General features: G+C 38.3%; 1 protein-coding gene and 1 long non-coding RNA gene across 2 annotated transcripts; one reads left to right on the plus strand and one right to left on the minus strand.

The window, feature by feature from the left end:
* Positions 1 to 25: 25 nt before the first annotated feature.
* Positions 26 to 12668, minus strand: AREG (amphiregulin). Its single transcript, XM_001489473.5, has 7 exons — positions 12560 to 12668; positions 9834 to 10016; positions 8252 to 8482; positions 5149 to 5350; positions 4269 to 4424; positions 2141 to 2239; positions 26 to 278 (listed from the first exon to the last, which is right to left on the minus strand). The coding sequence occupies exons 2-6, from the start codon at positions 9892 to 9894 to the stop codon at positions 2146 to 2148; spliced, it is 744 nt and encodes a 247-aa protein (XP_001489523.1). The 5' UTR covers positions 9895 to 10016; positions 12560 to 12668; the 3' UTR covers positions 26 to 278; positions 2141 to 2145.
* On the plus strand, positions 9968 to 16537 carry LOC138923639 (uncharacterized). Its single transcript, XR_011437549.1, has 3 exons — positions 9968 to 10142; positions 11567 to 12092; positions 12513 to 16537. It is a non-coding gene; the product is annotated as an uncharacterized lncRNA (long non-coding RNA).
* Positions 16538 to 21048: the final 4511 nt, after the last annotated feature.

Raw genomic sequence — 21048 nt, forward strand, 5'->3', positions numbered from 1 at the left:
GAAAGTTATATTCAAACTCTCAATCTTTTTGATTAAAAAATTTTAATGAGCTGTAAAATAAATACACTTCCATTAAATATTAAATAAATTATTTACAACTTGAAAAAATACTTTTTATCTGCATGCCGCTTTATGTACAGAAATAAGACTTAGCATAAAAAGTGACAATTGAAAGTTTAAAACCATCAGAACAAAAAGGTTCTGTTTTCTTATGATCCACTGAAAAGAGGCACCAGCTCTTCATGGTTGTCACATGACAGTGACTCCGATCTGCCACCCTGTTAGAAAATACAACAAAGTGTCAGAGAGAAACTCAATTCCAACATCGCTTGAAGAAAATGTCAAAGAATAATCAGGAATCAAACTTTGTGTCAATTTTTTTCTAACATGTCTTATGAAAAATGCTAAGAGCTTTCAGAGACAAACTATCACTTTGACTTGAATCTCTCTTTCCTACCGGCTTTGGTTATATGCCAACTCAGGAGAAGAATGCTGATGCTCCAACCCATTTCATCAAATCTGCTTGATAAAGAAGCAACAACAGTCATGAGAAATAGTTTTCCTAACCAAATCTATGCAATGGACATAATTAAAATAAAGATTAAGTGGCTCGGTGCATTTATGATATACAGTTAATTTAGGGTAGTTAGTACCGAGGGCATAATAATAGTAGCTACTGGTTAATAGGCAGCCACTATGTGCCAGCACAGCATATTGCTTTTCCTAAAATCATCCCAGGACCTACTCTGAAAAATCTCAATTCTACTAAATAATCAAAAATCCACCCTTATTCATGTTGGTGGTCTTAGCTTCAGCACATTAAGTCAATACATGAACAAATTTTGATGCAATAAGTATTGAGCATAGCATTGGCATAGATAATTATCATTTCATGAGTTTGGGGCTTACTCTGTCGTAGGCTCAGCACATAAGACCTGCACTTAACCAATGCTAAACGTAGTGGTTCTCCAGGCATCTGAAGTGTCAATTTAAAATAGAAATACTGATTTAGTAGAGTTAGAATTTGGCTTAGGAATATGCATATTTAACAAGCATCTCAAGTAATTCTTGAACCACTGAAGGTAGAAAATCAATGACTTAAGGATGTGACATCTTTCCTGAATGTCCGAGGAAATGGAATTCCTTCTTCTGACCAACTTTGTATGTCCTTGATTTTCCTGCCTTTGGAAGTTTGCTTCCTTAGCTGTTCACTTTAGGTATCAAGGAAACATCACTCTACACACCTTCTTACCTTTTCCTAGAACATGTCAGCTCTCCCTTGTTATAAGATAATTAAAAATAAAAACTACACAATATACTCCTTCCAAGCTCTCTCTCAAATTTGTACCCCTTCTCCCTTCCTAGTTCCTTTCTTTAAAAGGATATTCAACCTGCTATCTCCATTTGCTCACATTTGTAGTTCAAGCATCCTGAATCTGGCTCCCCACCACGTGAGCTCAACCTATCATTTCAACCTTATCTCCCCCAACACCCGTCTGAACGAGGCCATTTTTCACAAGTTTCTAAAATGATCTAGTCCATCTCACAGTATTAATCTTCCTTTCCCTTCATAATTGCTTGTCTCAATCTCATCAGTCCTTTGAGGCTCACTTCCAATGCCAACCTAGATACACATCCTTTCCTGGTCCCTAAATGCATCCCCAATGGATTCTTTCCATCCTTCTTTGGAAAGAATCTCATATTCCACTGGTTCCTTTTTTATAACATGTATTTTGCTTCCCCTCATATTCTGGTTCCTTTCCCTATTTTCTGTCTACTAAACACTAAGTCCTTTGAGAAGAGGAGCTGTATCTCCCGCCTCCTTATAGCCCTTATAATACTGACCAAGGACACAGTCCTTTCTCAATATTGAACTCCACCTCATGCTCAAAGCATAAGACTTTAGTGGAGCCCATATTCATAGTGTATCCATAATGAAGAACACCGATTTCCTCATTTTTCTTGAGATAACAGATATTATATTTTTCAAAATTATAGGATATGATATAAAGATATCTTTTAAAACTCACATCCCACAACTGGAAGGATGTGCAACTAGGATATACAACTGTGTACGGGGGGTGGGGGGGGATTGGGGGAGATAAAGCAGAAAAAAAAACCCTCAAACCTGCAATATTACCTCAATTATGCTATGGTATGTGCATTTCCATTTTCTTGTCGAAGTTTCTTTCGTTCTTCAGCTTCTCCCTCACAGTGCCTGAAGTATCGTTTTCGAAGCCTTTAGAGAACAAGATATTCCACTGTCATCAAAGTTGTATTCATCTTTATATTGACTGGAGTTTTCACAAGTAAAGGAATTATTTTCGTGAGTTCTTATAGCCCATTACACACTGTACTCTACACCAAACCAAAACTGAAACCCAGACAGAAGATATTACCAATGTTCTTTTGGGGGGATGTTTATAGTGACTTTATACAAACATATCTCCAGCGTTCTGAGATTTAAATAAATGTGCCTTGAGATGCAAACTTTCAGAAAGCACGGAACACCTCCACAAGCATTCTGTTTTGTTTTTCAGAACTTAGCACAGTTGCCATGCACAAGCAGACGAAGAAGTAGATAGTATAGTTTTACCACAGAAGGACTTTATGCTGGTACAAATTAATTTAAAAGATTAGAATTTTTTAAACAGGCTTACAAAACAAGTTGGGTTTTATTAATTTCTAAATATAATAAATACTTCCTTCCAGTTTTATTTATTGCTAATTTCTATTTTAAAAATCTTCAATGGTTTAAAAACGTCTTGGTGGTGTAGAAGTCATTTTACTTTTAGCAGCTCTTTCATCCATCTACCAAACTTTAATATTAAAATCAGAAAAACTTTAAGTGTGATGGCTGGGAAAAAAATTCACTTATGAAAAAACAGAAGTTGTGGCTTAGGATAGCGCTTGTGTTTCAAATACAAGGAGAATATGGGAGAAAAAAAGAAAAGTCATTGCTTAGTTTAAAGAGTACCAACATGACAATGTTTTTCCACACTTTTCCAAAGGATTATTAAATATTTCAAGTTGAATAATTACAAGTTTAAATAATTATTTCAAAACAGCTTCCCTAACTGGCAATTTTTTTCTTCTATCCTTCTATGTCAGATAATAATGGTTTGTTTGAGGGTATCGCTCCTGAACACATCTGCATATCTCACTTGAGGTACTAACAGATCAAAACAATTTCTAGGGTGTGCAAAACAAATTTAAAGCACACATCAAACTTTATGTGCATCATAAAACAGTTTTTTATGTGTCATTTTACCATTATCTGATCTGCATCTAAAATAATAGTAAACAATGGCAAAAGATAACCCCTTGTTTCCTGAATGGCAGGAGCAATAGATCATGGTCACGGTCCAGTTGTTAAAGTAATTGACCAAGACCTAAAATTAGAAGAATGAGTCTCTTGCTTTTCCCAAGCTCTAGTAGCACATGAGTCATTACAGAGCCATTCATGTCCTCCCCCAACTTCCTTAATTCACTGACTTCTGTTTGACAGACAATGCCATTTTGACATACCTACCAGTGCCTACAATCTGGAACAGTCTAGCCCTAACATTCATTGGTCATGAAGTGAAGTATGTGATCTGTTATTGTGAGCTCAGGGAAGATACTGAAGGAGTGAAACAGTAATAGAATTGTCCCTGCTTCCTACGCCATGCCATATGGAGGAAACGGTTTTTTTTCTTTATTAATTGGGTTCCCATATTGCATTTGACAATAACAAAACAGGCATAAGCTCTAAGGAAATTGGTACCAAGCTATGAAATTCCTAACTCAGAACTTTACATTCTAATAGGAACAAAAGACATCTTTTCTTGGCTCCTGGTTTGAAGCTGTTTGTGATTTTTAGCAGCAAAGCAGTATCTCTGACAACCTATGATGAACCAGGTCTTAATTAGCTTCTGGAAGGCTTGCTTCAGCTGAAGATATTCATAATAGATACCAACAGTCTGAGATTTGGAAGTGCCATGACATGAAATATGACATGAAACAAAACAATCAAGTTTTAAGTTCCAAAAATTTCTAGATTTTTCTATAAAAGGGCTTAAAATATTAAGTTTCAATGGCGGTCAAAGTCATATAAATTTTGACCATATTCTGTGATCTTTGTCAATGAAGGATAAAGATATAACCAAAGATCAGTTACCACCAATAGAATAATTCATCTAAAAGATGATAGCACAATGTGATAGAAATACTGAGAAAAACTGACCTGGTATTATTTTACTAGGAATTTTTAGGTTACGCATACTTACTGGATTGTAATAACAACAGCAAGAGCTGTGAAGCTCACGGCAGAGACAAAGGCAGCGATGGCCGCTAAAGCAATTTTTGATAAATTACTGTCAACCATGCTGTGAGTCTTCATGGACTTTTCCCCACACCGCTCACCAAAGTAATCCTGATGACACCTGTAAACGACCCACATTCAAAAGTATAATAACTGAAAGCATTCCTTATATTTTAGGTCTACTATTTAGGTCATAAACAGCCATTCAATTCTAACATCAAAAAAAAGGTCATGCCATCCATATATTTGTATTTCAAAATCATGAGACATGGAATGTATTCGAGCCAAAGATCTGTTAGTATAAGAACAAGTTGAGATTAGTTTGGGCGTGATATTCCAAGAAGACACGCCTTTTCATTCTTTGTGCTCCTATTATGACCAACTGATGAGTCCAGTGACTTGTTAGGCAGCCAACACATTCCACTATCATTTAATGTGCTATCAGCTTTTTTAGGGGAAAGGAGGATGAAACAACATTATGTGAAAAATATCCTTAAGTCCTTCTTAAAAAAGAGATTTTGTAAAATATATTTTGTACAATGATGGTTTACACCAGGGGTCAGGAAACTATAGCCACACGTCAAATTTGGCCATTTGTCAGGTTTCTTTACCATATGCAAGCCAAGAATGATTTTTACATTTTTACATGGTTACATTTTAATTGGTCTTATAAGTACATAAATAATGTTGACCCAGGAAGCCTAAAATATTTACTATCTGGTCCTTTAAGAAAAAGTTTACAGACCCTTGGTTTATATGTTGGAAAAATAAATGGTTTTCTGCAGCCAGGAGTTTTAGACATGGTGTTAGAAATATAGAATTCTATTTAATTTAGGAAAACTTACTGGCACGTTACTGCTTCCAGGTGCTCTATATATTTGCATTCTCCATGAATGCAGAAATTTTGGAATTCTGCATCACATGGATTTTTCTTCTTTTTGTTTCTTCTATTTTTTCCATTTTTGCCTCCCTTTTTCTTTCTTTTGGGTTTATCTGAAGTCTTTTCACTCTCTGTTTTGTTTTTCTTGGGCTTAACTACCTGTTCAACTAAAAAAAAAAAGAAAAACAAGACTCATTGACAACAGTCTCTCTTCATCTTGAATATCATTTCAGAGACATAAGAGAAAGAAGTCCCAGCAGTGGGAGCTCTTTGGGACAATGGCCATATTTGTCTCATTATTTAACACAATTCATGCACAATAATTGGGCAAACAGAATATCTGTATTGTGTAACACTTTAAAATCTGAACTCCTTTGTTATTTTATTAGCTTAGAAATATATTTTGAATTTACTTGTATCAGTATCCTTATTGATCAAAGGAGTTACCTGCCTAAGAAAATCCACAAAATATTTTAAACATTTCTTGAATTTCTAATACAAACCAAGTTCTTAATAATGAGCCTTAATTTAATTAAACCCAAATCACAGCAGAATGTGTTGTTACTGAGATGATGTCGATGAGGAAACTGAAGCTGAGTGAAGACAAGTAACTTGCCCTAGGACACACAGCTAGAAAGTGGCAGTGCTAGGGGGCACCGTCGCCTCTTATTCCCTCCCTATACTATGTTTTCTCTTGGGAAAGGTCAATGCCATTAAATAAAGTGGGACTTGGGTATTTTTGTTGATTTCATTTACTCATATTGTTTGCGCTGTCTATCATAATTGGGAATTAGCATGTACTACTTGAGGGTGGACAAAACTGAGAATTATACATTAGAGCTGATCAATGTTCTCCAGCTCCCAGATTACAACAGATTATAATTAATCAATACCTTCCAGGGGGCTCGCTTCTGTGGTCAATCTACTTGAAAAAACAGGAGTCCAGAGATATTTGTACTTGATGCTTCAGAGATTCATCTGAACTCTTCAGATCCACAGAAACATTTGTTCAGTGTTACAGTTACACAGGGTATAGTTTACCCAAATGCTAAATATAGGAAGGAGTTGTTTCCATGTTAGAGCCGCACATTTTTGTCATACTAATCCCCGAAGAGGTTTAACTGAATAAGCATTTAGCAAACAGAGCCCAGTGAAAAGAGGAAAATGCCATAATGTCTTAATACCAGTAGTCATAATGGTACTGCAGCACCCACTAAATCGAAAACATTAGAAACATAGGGAGGGATATCAAAGATAGAACTCTGTGATTAAGGAAATGACAGATAAATATCGGGAATATTTTAGCAGGTTATTATAATAACATTAATGATAGTCAAAATAGGAACAATGTCTAATAAGTGGTTATGCAACTTTTATATTGAAACTGTCCTCTAATGATAAAAAGGTACCACAAATTAGAGTAAGTCCTCTAACAGAAGCATTGTAAATGACTATTACTGCTCTTGATCAGATATATTACAAACTTTCGACACAGATGAATAGTCACTGTGCTGAAGTGCCACAATAGACGTTAACCCCACAGGTTTTACAGCCTCTTAGAGGAATTCAGCCAACCCTATTTCACAAAGCAGTGCAATTTTAAGCACTAGCCATTTTCACCACTAACAATTTATTTGGCCTTTTCAAATGTTAACAACTTGAAACATCTTTAAGAGAAAAGTTTCTAGAATCTTGACAGTCTAATCTTACCCCTCTAAGAATAAGAATTATAAATGGACCCCTTCCCCCACCTTATTTAAAAGCACAAGTTCTGAAGCAAGGGAGTCAAGTGGAGTAAAGCTATTCCCACCTGCCAGCTAACCCAGTCACTGTCCCTGTGGTACCACCTGCACTCCCTTCACCAGTTCTGGGAGCCAGACAGAGGGAGAGGAGTCAGAGAAATGAAGGTCAGGAGAGAAAGGGCTTTATGGCCTGCCTCCATAGTGGATACTCCTAGACTATTTAGCTCTGATTTACTGATGACCTCATCTGTCCTCAGACTCTAAAGTCATATGAGGGTAATGAACAATACTTACCTCTTACTTTGGTACCTTACTTTTAAGCAAACGCTCCTTTTCAAAGATCAGATAACAGCAAAAGAGAAGAAAAACTATGGGTCACTATTATTCACTGATTTTGTGTGTATGTGAGGAAGACTGGCCCTGAGCCAACATCAGTTGCCAACCTTCCTCTTTTTGCTCAAGGAAGATTATTGCTGAGCTAACACCTGTACCAATGTTCCTCTATTTCATGTGGGACGCCACCACAGCATGGCTTGACGACCAGTGTTGGTCCGCGCCTGGGATCTGAACCGGTGAACCTCAGGCCGCAGAAATGGAGTGTGGGAACTTAACCAGGCTGGCCCCTATGGGTCACTATTATTTAAATGACAAATGGAATTTGAGGTTAAATCATAATTTTTACAACATAAAATCCACACATATTTGGCCTTTAATATTCCCAGAAGATTGCATTAGTAGTAGTGGTAGCAGCACCAGTTTCTCAACACCCATTACTTAAGGGCTGAAGTCCAATTGCTCCCTTCCCATTACTTTTGTCTGTTCCCTTATTTGTGTTAAAATGCAAATATTTAGGAAGAATGGTCGTGGGCAGCAGATACAAAAGCTAAGACACAAAGTAGATAGGAAGACTGATGTCTACACCTGTCTTCCATGGGGTCATGCGGCACAGTGGGAAGAAGCAGAGTATCTGGAATGAAACAGACTGGAGTTCTCATTCTGGCTCAACTGCTTCCCGGCTGTGGAACTTTGGGCAACACACTTAACCTTTTTGAACTTCAGTTATCACATCCGTAAAATGAAAATTCCTACTTTGTAAAGTTGTTGTGAAGTTTAGACTTAACAGACCTAAAACATTTGTTACAGCTCCAGACATATAGGACGTGCCCACATAGAGCTCTGTCCGTCTCAGTTCACAGCCTACCCAGGGGGTATGCAACACACAAGAAAGCCACCAGAAGATGCAGGGAATGGCTTTTCTTTTAAAGCAGCTTTGCTCAAACACACACACATCTTCTAGGCTACATTTTCACGTTTTCCTCTACTCACCTCTGATGGAATCGTCTACAATATAGCCGGATATTTGTGGTTCGTTGTCATACTCTTCTTCATAGTCATAGTCGAGACCCAAGGGCAGTTCGCTACTAGAAGGCATTTCACTCACAGGGGAGATCTCACTTCCTGAGGTCACCTCAAACCCATCAGCACTGTGGTCCCCAGAAAACGGTTCCTCTTTTCCAGAGTAGGTGTCATTGACATCCAATCCAGCAGCATAATGGGCTGTGGGAGGAAGAACAAGGGAAGAAAAGAAAAGGTAAAGCAGAGTGCCTTTCTCATCAGTCAGCTGAGTTCAGGAGAAATATTTACCTTCCTATATCAAAGCAGCTATTGCACATGTGCTATTGTTTCTGATTGAGTCACATATGAAAGCAACTCCACATTTTGCCAACAAGCAAACTCAGCTGTTCCAATTACAGAGCTTCTTTCATCAAGGTTTCCTTTTCCACACATAGTCTACATTAATTTCCACATCAAAAAAAAAAAAAATACTGCCGGGGCTGGCCCCTTGGCCGAGTGGTTAAGTTCGCGCACTCCGCTGCAGGCGGCCCAGTGTTTCGTTGGTTCGAATCCTGGGCGCGGACATGGCACTGCTCATCAGACCACGCTGAGGCAGCGTCCCACATGCCACAACTAGAAGGACCCACAACGAAGAATATACAACTATGTACCGGGGGGCTTTGGGGAGAAAAAAGGAAAAAGATAAAATCTTAAAAAAAAAATACTGCCAAATAGGCAAATTAATCTAATTATTTAAGAGGAAATGTCTAAATATTCCCATCACTTCACAGACAAATGCATTCTTGTTTGCTAGAATGCTACCCGTCCCATTTCCATAGACAGGTTCTAGATATAAATATCAGATTTCCTTAACACATGCTCACATTTTTAAAAGATTAGAAATATAAAATGTAATATAAATGGTAGTTGATAATAACGATTCTTACTGCCATTGTGTCATTATTATTTTTCTGACATAGAGCAGAAACTGGGGACCAGGTAAGATTTGGGGCCCAGAGATTCAAGGCCCTGTTTTTTCTCTTAGGTTTCACTAAAACAGCCTCAGAGCGGGGCTTCTGACTTCTCCGTGGGACGCTGTGAGGACCCCTAGGAAGGTAAAGGTAAAATCACTAGGCAGAAGAGATGGAGAATTTGGACAGGAGGCTCAGCAGCCCCGGGTCCAGGACTTAACTCCTCTACTCTAGGATCTGCGGAAATCACGTCGCCTCTCTGGCTCTCGGTTTCTTTATCTGTAAAACGAAGGGTTTGGATCACCGCATCTCTAAGGTCTCCTTCAGGGGGACTAAAGTAAAAGTACAGGGGTTCTCGGCCACCCTCTTCCTGACATGGAACGTCTGTGACACCTGCCGCTTTTCTCCTTCTTCCGGTGAGTAACCTTAGGTAGGAAGATACCCCGATCACCTCCCGCGGGACAGAGTTGGGGGTGCCAAAAGGTGGCTTTCGGTTTTTGGTTTTTGGGTGTTTTGGAGAAGCAGCAGTAAAATTCAAGAGGCGCCAGCTTCTGCCTGCCGTGGGAGAAGCGCCGGGCAGCTCAGAGCCGGGACGTCCTCACCTGAGCCGAGGATCAAGAGCGACAGCACCACCGGCGCCGGCGGCAGCAGCGGGGCTCTCATTGGTCCCTCGGCGGCGGCGTCGCGGTCTCTGGGGCAACTCGGCGGGAGCTGCGCGCTGGCGGGGGATGGGAGAGACGGAGACGGGGCTGTGCTGCGGTGCTCGCAGGCCCGGCCGGGCTCGGCTGGGTGGGAGAGACAGAGACGGGGCTGGGCGGCGGTGCTCGCAGGCCCGGCCGGGCTCGGCGCGGGACTCAGCGCCCGGAGCTCGCCCCGGGACCTCTGGGCTCCGACTCGAGCGCAGGCACAAGGTGTGTGAACATCCCGGAGGCGCGGCGCGCACCTGCCGCTTTATAGCTGGGCGGGGGACCGCCACTGCCCGTGACGTCAAGGCCTGCGCGGTGGGTGGGGGCGGGCGGCCGCCCCAGAAGAGGTGCCTACCCCAAAACCACACACGGATGGCGGGCGCTCCACCTCCCTAGGGGACAGAACCGCTGGGAGGAAATGGAAATTAAACCCCTCGCTGCCAGCTGAAAAATCCCTGATCCAGAAGCGAGGGCGGGGGTGCAGTTGGGAAGCTCGTATCTGACGGTGAAAAGTCTCAATTTCTCCAACCATCTGAAAAACCTTCGTATACACTTTGGTAGATCTTAATATTATAACAGACAGGGATTCATTAGAAAAGTTCCATAGTAAGATGTAAAAGTACTCTAAGACCAAGAGTGACTTAAGAATGACAGCCAGATGTCTTTAACAAAGATAAATGAAGTTTATTATATGACTAGAGAGAGCGCCTCCTAATGAGGAGCTGGTTTATTCATGATGGGCAGTATCTCAACCAAGGGCTCTTTCCCACCCACCGCTGTGAAGTGGCCAGAATTTCAACCCACCTCACTTCCTATTTCTATATGTGGCCCAGGGTCCTCATCAAAATTAATGTTTATTGACCACTTATTATTGCCGAACTAGACGTTGAAAATATTACATACACCATGTCACTCAAAAACCTTGCTGGGGAAGCATCATTTTCTCTATTTTACAAGGAGGACAACTGGCAGCTTTACAAGGCAAGGACTTTACACAGCTGGTCATGGCAGAAGCCAGATGGATTTAAATTAATCTGACTCTAAAGTCTCTGTCCTCTCTGATAAAAGAATTTAGACTAAACTGATCTTTAAAAAGACAGTTTCTGGGGAGAACAAATACTTGCCTCCTAAAGGCATAATCCTTACCGGTAGCATATCGGCATTTGGATGAAAGGTGGTGCCCAAGCCTCTCAAATACCAAGATAAAAGGACCAGCTTCCAGGGCCTGTTTAGAACCTTGTAGAGCATTGAATCATGACAAGGAGTAGATAAAATGAAGGAAGGAAGGAAGGAAGGAGCTGCTTAATTTGACTTAACTTTGATATAGAGACAACTCTAGAACTGGATTTTTCTTAAGAGAAAAAAGCATTGTTCTAAGTGTTTTCTTGTCCTGAGGATACATATCTCTTCCCTGATTGTTCCAGTAAAACAGCCTTTTTAGGAATGTGAGTTAATGCATTTGCTGTAATTCTGGGAAATTTTTTTTAAAGCCGCTAACTTTTTAATGGCATATGGTAGTGAGTTGGCTAAATAATGCCATACATTTAGGAGGATGAAATAAACAGTTGTGAATCATGCCTTCTCTCCTGTTTGACATTTGTTGAGAGTAAACTTTGTGTAACCCACTTGTTTTATTTATTTTGCTGCAGGGGGACAGTAAAGAGGAAGATTAAACGATGACCAGCTCCTCTCTGCTCTCCAGAGCTCATTGTGGTGTGGTCCATTACACAGGAAAGTAATTCTGTTAGATCAGATAATAAGAAGGACTCTGAGTGCCGTGGAAGACAGGATGCTCTGTCATTTTGATTTTGCCTGTGGGTGTCATGGAAAGCTTTGTGGAAAGATGGAGAGGCGACTCAGTGGCGGTCCCAGCAGAAAGTTTAAATGAAAATAATACCTGACGACGAAGTGTTACCGAAAATGGAAAGTAAGACTAGAAAAATGGCACTGCCCTTGCAAGGTGAAGCCGGGTCCTGCATTGTCATCTTTTCTAGTGGATGAGGCAATTGTGATTCAGAAAGATTCAGAGCCTTGCCCACAGATTTCAAAAGATGATGGAGATTTCGTTTAGAGTTCAGGCTGTCAGCCTAAACGTTTGTACCTTTCTGCTCTCGTAGGTTTCAATTTTGTTCTAGTCCTGTTCTTCCCTTTCTCTTACTCTTTCTTCTTACTGAGGTGAGTACAAGTTGTTTATATCTGTTGTCAGAAATGTTTTGCTTTGTTTGAACTGAAAGTGGGCTCTTTACATTGGAAATTGCTTAGTCTCTTTCCCATTAGAAATGTAGAGGGTGGTCATTTGTGTTGGTGTGGAATATAACATAGCGTCATAGGGGCGGAATAGCTAGTGTTTAGTATAAGCTTTAGATTCAACCAATTGGGTTTTCATATACAAATTCTACCAGATACTAAGTTACATAATATTTAAAAGACTCAGATTCCTTATCTGAAAATAAGAATAAAGATACCTACTTGCTGTTAAGCAGATCAAATGAGAAAAGACAGATAAACAAGTAGCACAGATCCTAACATATGGTGAGTACTCAATAAATGGTAACTATTATTATTAACCTTGACATTACAATATTTACATTACAGTAATCACATTGAAGAACTAAGTGACTCTTAAAAATGGAGCTACTCACAGAGCAAGTGAAATAATCTCCTTCAATATTTTCAAGCCATGAACTTTGTACCTACTTCACATTAAGACTAACCATTTTGAACATTTTATGGTGCATCATAGGGCAACATGGGGCGTCATCACCATTGCATCACAATGGCAGCACCCCTTGATGACTCATGGCATTCTGGAATATACGCATGAGAAGGAAACCAACTCTGCGTAACTGTAGGATTCTTTACATGCTAAGCTGAGACAAGGAGGAACAATTTTAAGAAATCTAAGTAAGGAAGCAACTCTTGTTTATCCTGATAACTTGATGGTTTCCTCATCTAGTATGAGGTTAACGGCAACTCTAACGGCAAATGGCCCTAGCCAACCATTCATTTTGGTGTCTAGTATCTGGAGCATGATAAAATTTTATATGTATAGTGGAAGCAAACTCACTTTGAGTCAGCTAAAAGGTGTGCTATAGAACAAAAAGTATAATTCTGTGTTTGTTCGTATAATTGATCTTGAGTTTTTACAGCTAGTGCCAGGGTCTGAGTAAGTATTACACTATGGTCATTTTTATGAGTCAACACACAAACCCCCAAACTAAAATTAAGAAATTCTCTATAAGTAACATTTTCTATATTATTAACAAATGATTAGCTCCATTTAGATGTCTATAATTTTCTACTTTTCGCCTTTGAATGTATTCATGCTAAAGAATATACGATTTCCAGTTCCTTCAAAAAGAGGCCTTAAATGAACTTGCTTATTGGGTGCCTTGGCATACTAGTAAAATAAAATTATTTGCCCTTTATAGCCTTAACATGATGGCTTTTGTAGAACAAGAACTTAGCAGATGGGACTGAAGGCAGTGGATGATTTGCTACAATGGAAACTGAATGTCATATACAGTTAACTACATTTACACAAAAAACTGAATCCTCTAGGTCGTTCATTTACTCAGCCAATATATTTTGAGAACAAGATACTCTTCTAGGCACTGGGAATAGAACTTTGAATAGGTTGTAATGTCCTTGTTTTTAATGACCTTACTTTCTGTTAAGGGGGAACACATAATAAGGAAACAATACACAAAATAATTTTAGGTAGTGAGAAGTGCTAAAAGGGAAATAAAATGTGTGATATGGAAAATTTTGGATGGTGAAGGAAGATGATTAAAAAGAAATACAAGATAGACCCTATGCTTAAGTAGTTCATGGTTTCTTTCTAGAGGAAATGGATGGAAGGATAAAACAGAGAGGGTTATTCTATTGAACAATAACAGCAGTGTGGAAGAGCGGAGATAAGCACGGACAGGAATGAGAGTAGGATAGAGATAAGCATAGACAAAAAGAATGAGAGATGCTGAACAGACAGAGGCATTGAATTGTGCCTCAAAAATGTGGAGGATTTTAGGACATTGTAGAAGAATTCATTCTACTAATCATTTCTCAAACACTTGTCTTAGCACTGCTAGAAAGGAGCTCTCAGCTCTTAACTAAAGGTCAACTGATCAGAATCACCAGAGAACGTTTCCAAAATGTACACTCCAATCTCCCCTCTTGATTCAGGTTTGATGTGGGGTCCAGGCCTGTGTATTTTTTTTAAAGAACTTTCAAGAGTATTCTGATATGTGCCTCTCTCTGATTAAGACCTATTCCACTAGGGGATACGTGAGTGAAAACAATCAAGGTGCATTCAGAGAGATTGTAAACTGGTGGGGCTGTGCTTCATGTAGATGGACGTTTTGTTGGGAATGTGAAGGATGGAGAAATGAATTTCCACAGGAAGCATGTAAATAAGTGTAATGAAGACATTTATTTTACCTCTAAGAAACTCATGTTACAAACTGATTCAAAGACTATCCCTTTAAATAGAAAACTACTTTAGTGTGAGAAAAATATGTCTGAATATATGAAAAAGAAAAAAATCCACTTTGCATGTACTTCTTCCGGAACCAATTTGGCACATAAATGGAATCATATCAACACCAAACTGTTGTGGCTGCTCAGTAACTCCATTCGGAATCTAAGATCAGAAAACAGGATGTCTGCAACCATGATACCATCAACCATCATAGGAAATGTGTCAAATTTTAGTGTGCTATTAATTCTTTATAAGTTTAGGATTTCAGGATAAGACTTGGCATTTTATTATTTCAGAAAAATAATGTATTGAAGTAAGGTGATTGAAGTAGTCAGAATCCTATGAAAGATTTTTGCAGACTATCAATTATAGTCATTAAATAATTATGTCCTTGATATTTTTATTATTTCCAAAAATCACTTTGTATGTACTTAACCTTTCTTTAATGTATTTCTACTTTCCTTATTTTCTTGCATTTTATTTTACAATTTATCACTCCAGTTATCACAACTTCAATATTGCGCGATGACCACTTTTTCATAGTTGCCAAAACCTTGCATTTGCCCTCTTGTTACCTAAAAGTTGACGGCATATGCATATCTCTAAGAATTAAATGATCCTATTATTAATGATCATATCTGATTTGTTTCTATAATGAGTTTAGGCAGTCTCTTAAACATTCATGCACTTTTAGCAAAGCGAGGCTACATTGTACATGGATTTTGTTGTATTTTCCCATGAACATGACGGGCTTTTGTTTCTGAGTTCAATGAGAATAGCAGTTTTTAAATATAGGTGAATAAATTACTAATTTGTTGAGTAGACCACTCCTGTACAGTCTATCCTAGGCAGAGATAGGTTAAATCACAAAGAAACTGGCCTTTGTATGTCATACTTCCCAAAACTTTCTGAATGTGTGTGCTAAAATTACGTGGCCAGAATAAGAAAAAGTATTTATAACTTAATATGGAAAATACAGGCACGTCTAGAACTCATAGAAAAAGAAGAGTTGAAAATATAGTTATAAATTTTATAAACATCGTGTGTCCCTCGGTATTTTTCCTGAAATCAATATTTTTGTCTTATATCTGGATTTATGTACTCCCAAATGATCTTGCTATTTGCAGATGTAATTTCACTCCTAGATTTCTTTCCTTCCATAGGAATTCCAAAAATCATTAGTTTTGGTCTCTTCTCAAGTTAGCAAACATTCCAACAGGATTCTTTAATGTCGAATTGCCAGATAACTTTGTGATTCTCAAGCACTATCTTGTGTGACTATAAAGAAATATTTGGCTTTGCAGCAGTATAACTGGCCGGAACTAATTCTAGTATAATGGTGGGAGAGGGCTACTTACATGATAGGAAAAAATTTTAAAGAATGTTTTAAGGAAATACAAGTTTGGTCAAATGTTCCCATCTGAAAAACAATATTTACTAAAATTCTTACATTTATTGAAATAGAAAAAAATAGAAACTTTGGAAATATGTTTTACCTAAAATTACATCTTTGGGAAAATTCGTGCAGTTTGCACTTTTAAAAGTTATTTTAACTGCCAGATAGCTAAGGATATAATGACTTCTAAAAATTCCATGTTAAATTTTGTTTCTAAATTTGCCTAATTTGGAGATTTGAAGATATGCCTATACTAATTTATAAAATATGCTTCATTTTTTATTTTCCTGACAACAATATTTCAATCTGGACAAAATGATTAGTTACAATTGGATTTTCCTGGGAAAAACTAAAAGTGTATCTTCATCTCTGCATTTATAGATTTTGGGGGCTAATACACACACACACGAGGAAAGAAAAAAGAATAATAGTATAAGAGCAAGTCTACATTTTTAAAGAATCTGTTATTTTAAAGAGTAAGACAAGAAAGTTATATGGTCATATATTTATTAATATTTTTTGAATGTCTGAAACCTGTTATGTAAAAAATTAACAAAACTATGTACAGTATGAAACTTTTAATACTGTATTTACAAACACTTATGTACATATTATATATAAATATGTATTTATAGATATGCATGCATAGAAGCATTCTGAAAAGATATGTTAAAAATGTTAAAAATGTTTATCTTTGGTTGAGGAATTGCTTATCTGTATGTCCTAATATATGAACAAAAATCATGTATTACTTCTCTTTTTTTTAACTTAAAAGCCTCAATCCAGACAAGAGGATGATTTCCCAACAAACTGATTTAACATGATTTCTGTAATCAGTCACATCCGTTTTTCCAAAAGAGGATGTCAGTTGTGAAAGAAAATGATCATGTGAGCCGTCTGCTTTTCCCCACCCTTATTTACCCTTGTACACTTGCTCCCACATCTGTGCTGTCCTTTGCTGTGTGGTATGTCCAGGGAGGAGAGTGAGGTGGTTAAGGCTGTAGCATCTGAGTTTGAGACTCCTGGATTTTAGTACAGCTCTTCCCCTTACCAACCGGGGCCAGTTATGTAAATACTTTGTGGCTCTAGTTTTCTTTATTTTTTTAATATTTTTTTTTCTGCTTTATCTCCCCCAAACTCCCCCATACACAGCTGTACATCTTAGTTGCAGGTCCCTCTAGTTGTGGGATGTGGGACGCCGCCTCAACGTGGCCTGATGAGTGGTGCCATGTCCATGCCCAGGATCCGAACCCTGGGCTGCCGCAGCGGAGCGAGCGAACTTAACCACTCAGCCACAGAGCCGGCCCCCTCTAGTTTTCTTATGTTTAGAAAGGAGATGATAATAATAACAATACCTAAATCATAGGGCTCTTGTGAGGTTTAATTGCAATAATACATGTGAAACACTTGCAACAGTATCTGACCTTTCATAATCACTAAAATCTCTAATGTATTTTTATTATTATTAATATTGAGACCAGTAAAGAAACTACTAGGAATTCCAGTGAAACAAATTTCCAATGCATTTTGTAGACACAAATAAATATCTCAGCACTGTTATAACTGGTTTCATAACTTGAGAACCTCTGCTTACCATGACAGATAAGCCTGTAAGAATTTAAAATTGTTTTAGAATGATGAGGGCAACAAGAGTGAGCCCTGTTACTAAGGTCCTGTTTCAAATAGCTTGCACTGCTGACTCCAGAGACATGACATTTCCAGAGGGTTACTTGTTTTTAAATATCTAAAGGCTATATATAAGGATCCTCTTCTCAATTTTTCTTTTCTTTTTTTTTTTAAGCTGTGCAATGCAGTAGTTTTCCCCTGGAGGGATGTGCTCCAAGACCCCCAGTGGATGCCTGAAACTGTGGACAGTATTGAACGCTATATATACTATGTCTTTTCCTATACGTTCATACATATGATAAAGTTTAATTTATAAATTAGGCACAGTAAGAAGATTAACAACAATAATAATAAAATAAAACAATTATAACAATATACTGTAATAAAAGTTATGTGATAACAGAGAAGGCTACTAAGAGACTAACGGGCAAGTAGCATTCGTAGCATGGATGCCCTGGTCAAAAGGATGATTCACCGTCCGGGTGGGATGGAGCAGGACAGCGCAAGATTTCATCACACTACTCAGAACGGCGTGCATTTTAAAACTTGTGAATTCCTTCTTTCTGAAATTTTCCATTTAATATTTTCGGACCCAGGTTGATCTTGGGTAAATAAAACTGAGGAAAGGGAAACCAAGGATAAGAGGGGCTGCTGTATTTCCCTACCGTGTGATGTCTTCGCACCAGCATTTCCTACAGAATCAAGCCCTTTCTGTTGTGAATTCGTTTGTTAGTGAAATTTATTGTTCACTGTAAACTAACTCAGTCAACACCAAAGTAAAAGGGAGAGCTATTTTTTCAATACGAATTACCACACCAATAATTTTGTTATAGACTCCACTATATCCAGTCTCATCTCTTTCCTTAGTAACGGAACCCTGATATTGTCTAGACTGATAATATGCCCAGCTAAAATATAACATTTCCCAGGTTTTCTTGAAGATATGGTGGCCACATGCCTAAGTTCTGCCAGTGAGGTTTAGTGAACTGTAAGCAGAAGTGATGTGTAGAATTTCCAGGAAGGCTTCTTGAAGGGAGCTGGTGAAGGTGGGAGCCACACTCCTGTTCTTCTCTCTTTACTCCTTCCCAGTTGCCTGGAATATGGACACTTGGCTGCATCTCCAGGAATCATACTGGACCATGAGTCAACTTGAATCTGGAAGGCTTGTGCTAGAATAGTGGAAGAGAAAGACAAAAAAGAGCCTGAATTCCTGATTTGGAGCTGCTACACCAGCCCTGTACTCTTTACCTTCAGGCTTCTTTTATATCGGGGGAAAACCTTTTATCTTGTTTAAGCCACTATTGTTTTAGGTTTTCTGGTATATGCAGCTGAAGCCAATACTAAATAATTTGGCATCAGACACTCCGCTGTATTCATTATGATATTCCCTTCTATGTCCATGCCCTCCAAAGACCACCAGGAACACAGCTGAACAACTTGCAGCTAGGGAGAATGTCCACCATCGGAAACCGTGGGTCTCTTGTTAAAAGATAGTGTAGAGTAAGCATTAGAAAGGACCTAGAGGATTTGGGCTTGTGTTAGGTGGTTTGAGGAGGGTTGGAGGAGCGACATTTTGCTGTGGATTGAATGCTGTCAGGAAGCGGGCATAATTCAGCGACTGGGTATCTTAATAAGTCTTCTATAGAAGGAGAGAGGCTAAAGCTATCACTGTTAAAGAATCTGCAGTCACCCATAGAAGTCAGGATAGGAGGATATTTGGTCACTGTTGTGGCTTGGCCGATGTTCATGTCTTGTCTGTGTTCAGACATGATCATGGAATGGTCTTGCTTTTGCTGTAATCCATCATGGCCACAGAGTGGCCTTGTTTGATGTTGACATTCTGTAAAATTGCTTATGTTCAATAGGAGAACATCAAGGCCAAGATGACAGTACCACACCAGCCCCAGGATGTCAGGGACTACTTTTTTCTTTCTCACCTGTCACAATGCTTGGTGCAGGATAAGGGCTCAATTAATTTTGGTGGAATGAATTGAATGAATTAACAAGCGTTTAGTAAACAAATCAAGAACATCCATTTACTATCTCTATTTCACAGTCACCAAGATAATATTTAAATGAACTTACATCATTTTTTAAAATAAATTTTTTTCACATCAGAAAACGTTGTAGTGATTAGGTTAATATGATTACTAAAGCAACGTGAAAGAGATATTTGAAAAGCTACTGAAAATGAGAATTAACTCTACCCAACATGGATAATTTGTAGCACTAGGGGCAGAGATGTATTCTCTTCATCTGTTTTTCACCCTTAATTCCTAGCACATCTTTATATATTGGATTTTCTCAGTAAATAATATTATTTATCATTGTATACAGGTCCTGAGATAAAGAATAGAAATCCATTAAGTGTTTCCTACACTAAAAAAATACTCACAATTTATTGTTAATTCTGAAACTGTTAGTTTGGGTTTCTTCTTCCTTTACAGTGAAAGGCGCCTCTGACTAGAGAGAATCTTTAAGTTGCAAATATTTTCGTGTCATTTAGATAACATTTATCTAGCATTTATGCTCGAAGCATTTGATAAATTTCACCTCATTTGGTCTTTATAAAATCCTATAAAGTAAGTGTTAGCATCCCCATGTAACAGATGAGGAAATCAAGGGTTCAGATAACTTGCTGGAGGCCATGCATTTATTTGCTAGAAGTAGGACCCAGACCTAGTCTCTTTAACCCAAAGCCCAGCATTTAATCACTATTACATGAAATGACTAGCATAGCCCCATAGCACTAGGCATACAGTAGGTGCCAAACCAATGTTTTTAAAAGGAAATTAATTGCTTGATAAATGAAACAGTAGTGATACCATAGTGTAAAAGATCTTAGAAATAAATTGACCTCTGAGTTTTTAATTAATAGAGCAGAGCAGACATGTGAAATAACTCTAAATGATCAAAATTGCTCATAGGCCTACAAGACATCGACTGTTTTAATAAAACCGAAGGACAAAAGTGCCATCAGAAGGGAGATTTAAGAAGGCTGAAGTTGGCTCCGTCCATCTGAAGATGTTTCCAGGAAGGGTCTTCTCTGGCTGAAGGAGTCCATCTCTTTTATTCTGTAGCTGACACATCATTATTGAAAAATTAGATATGTCCATCTCACTCAGTCCAAGGCCATTGCAACTTTCTGCTTAGAATTTCTCTTCTCTAGTTTCCCAAGGTCCATGCAGGCCAGAAGGATTCCTGTAACCAGGCACATCAGCAGTCACAATTCTCACTGTAAATTACTAAATTGACATGTGGATTTCTTCCTCACTCTATGCAAGTTTGGTTAGATCACCTCTGAAAGTCAGCTTCGTCTTTCAAGAACGGCCATGACGGTGTTCTGAACCGGCAAGTCATTTGTTCATTCATTCATTAATTCAACACCTACTACCTGTTATGTATTATTATGTATTACGTATTATCATGTATCACCTGTTATATTCCAGGCACCGTGATAGGCCTTAGGGATACAAAAATGAAAAAGATAATTTTTTAAAGCAATTTATAGTGCAGAAGTAGATACAGATGAGAAGCAAACTATTACAATGGACTGTGATAGTGGCATGATAGTAACTAAAAGACATGGTACTCTGAGATCTACATAGTATGGGAATGTAGCCTAGACT

The sequence above is a fragment of the Equus caballus genome, chromosome 3 (genome assembly GCF_041296265.1).
Source record: "Equus caballus isolate H_3958 breed thoroughbred chromosome 3, TB-T2T, whole genome shotgun sequence".
In the NCBI taxonomy this organism is placed as follows: Eukaryota; Metazoa; Chordata; class Mammalia; order Perissodactyla; family Equidae; genus Equus; species Equus caballus.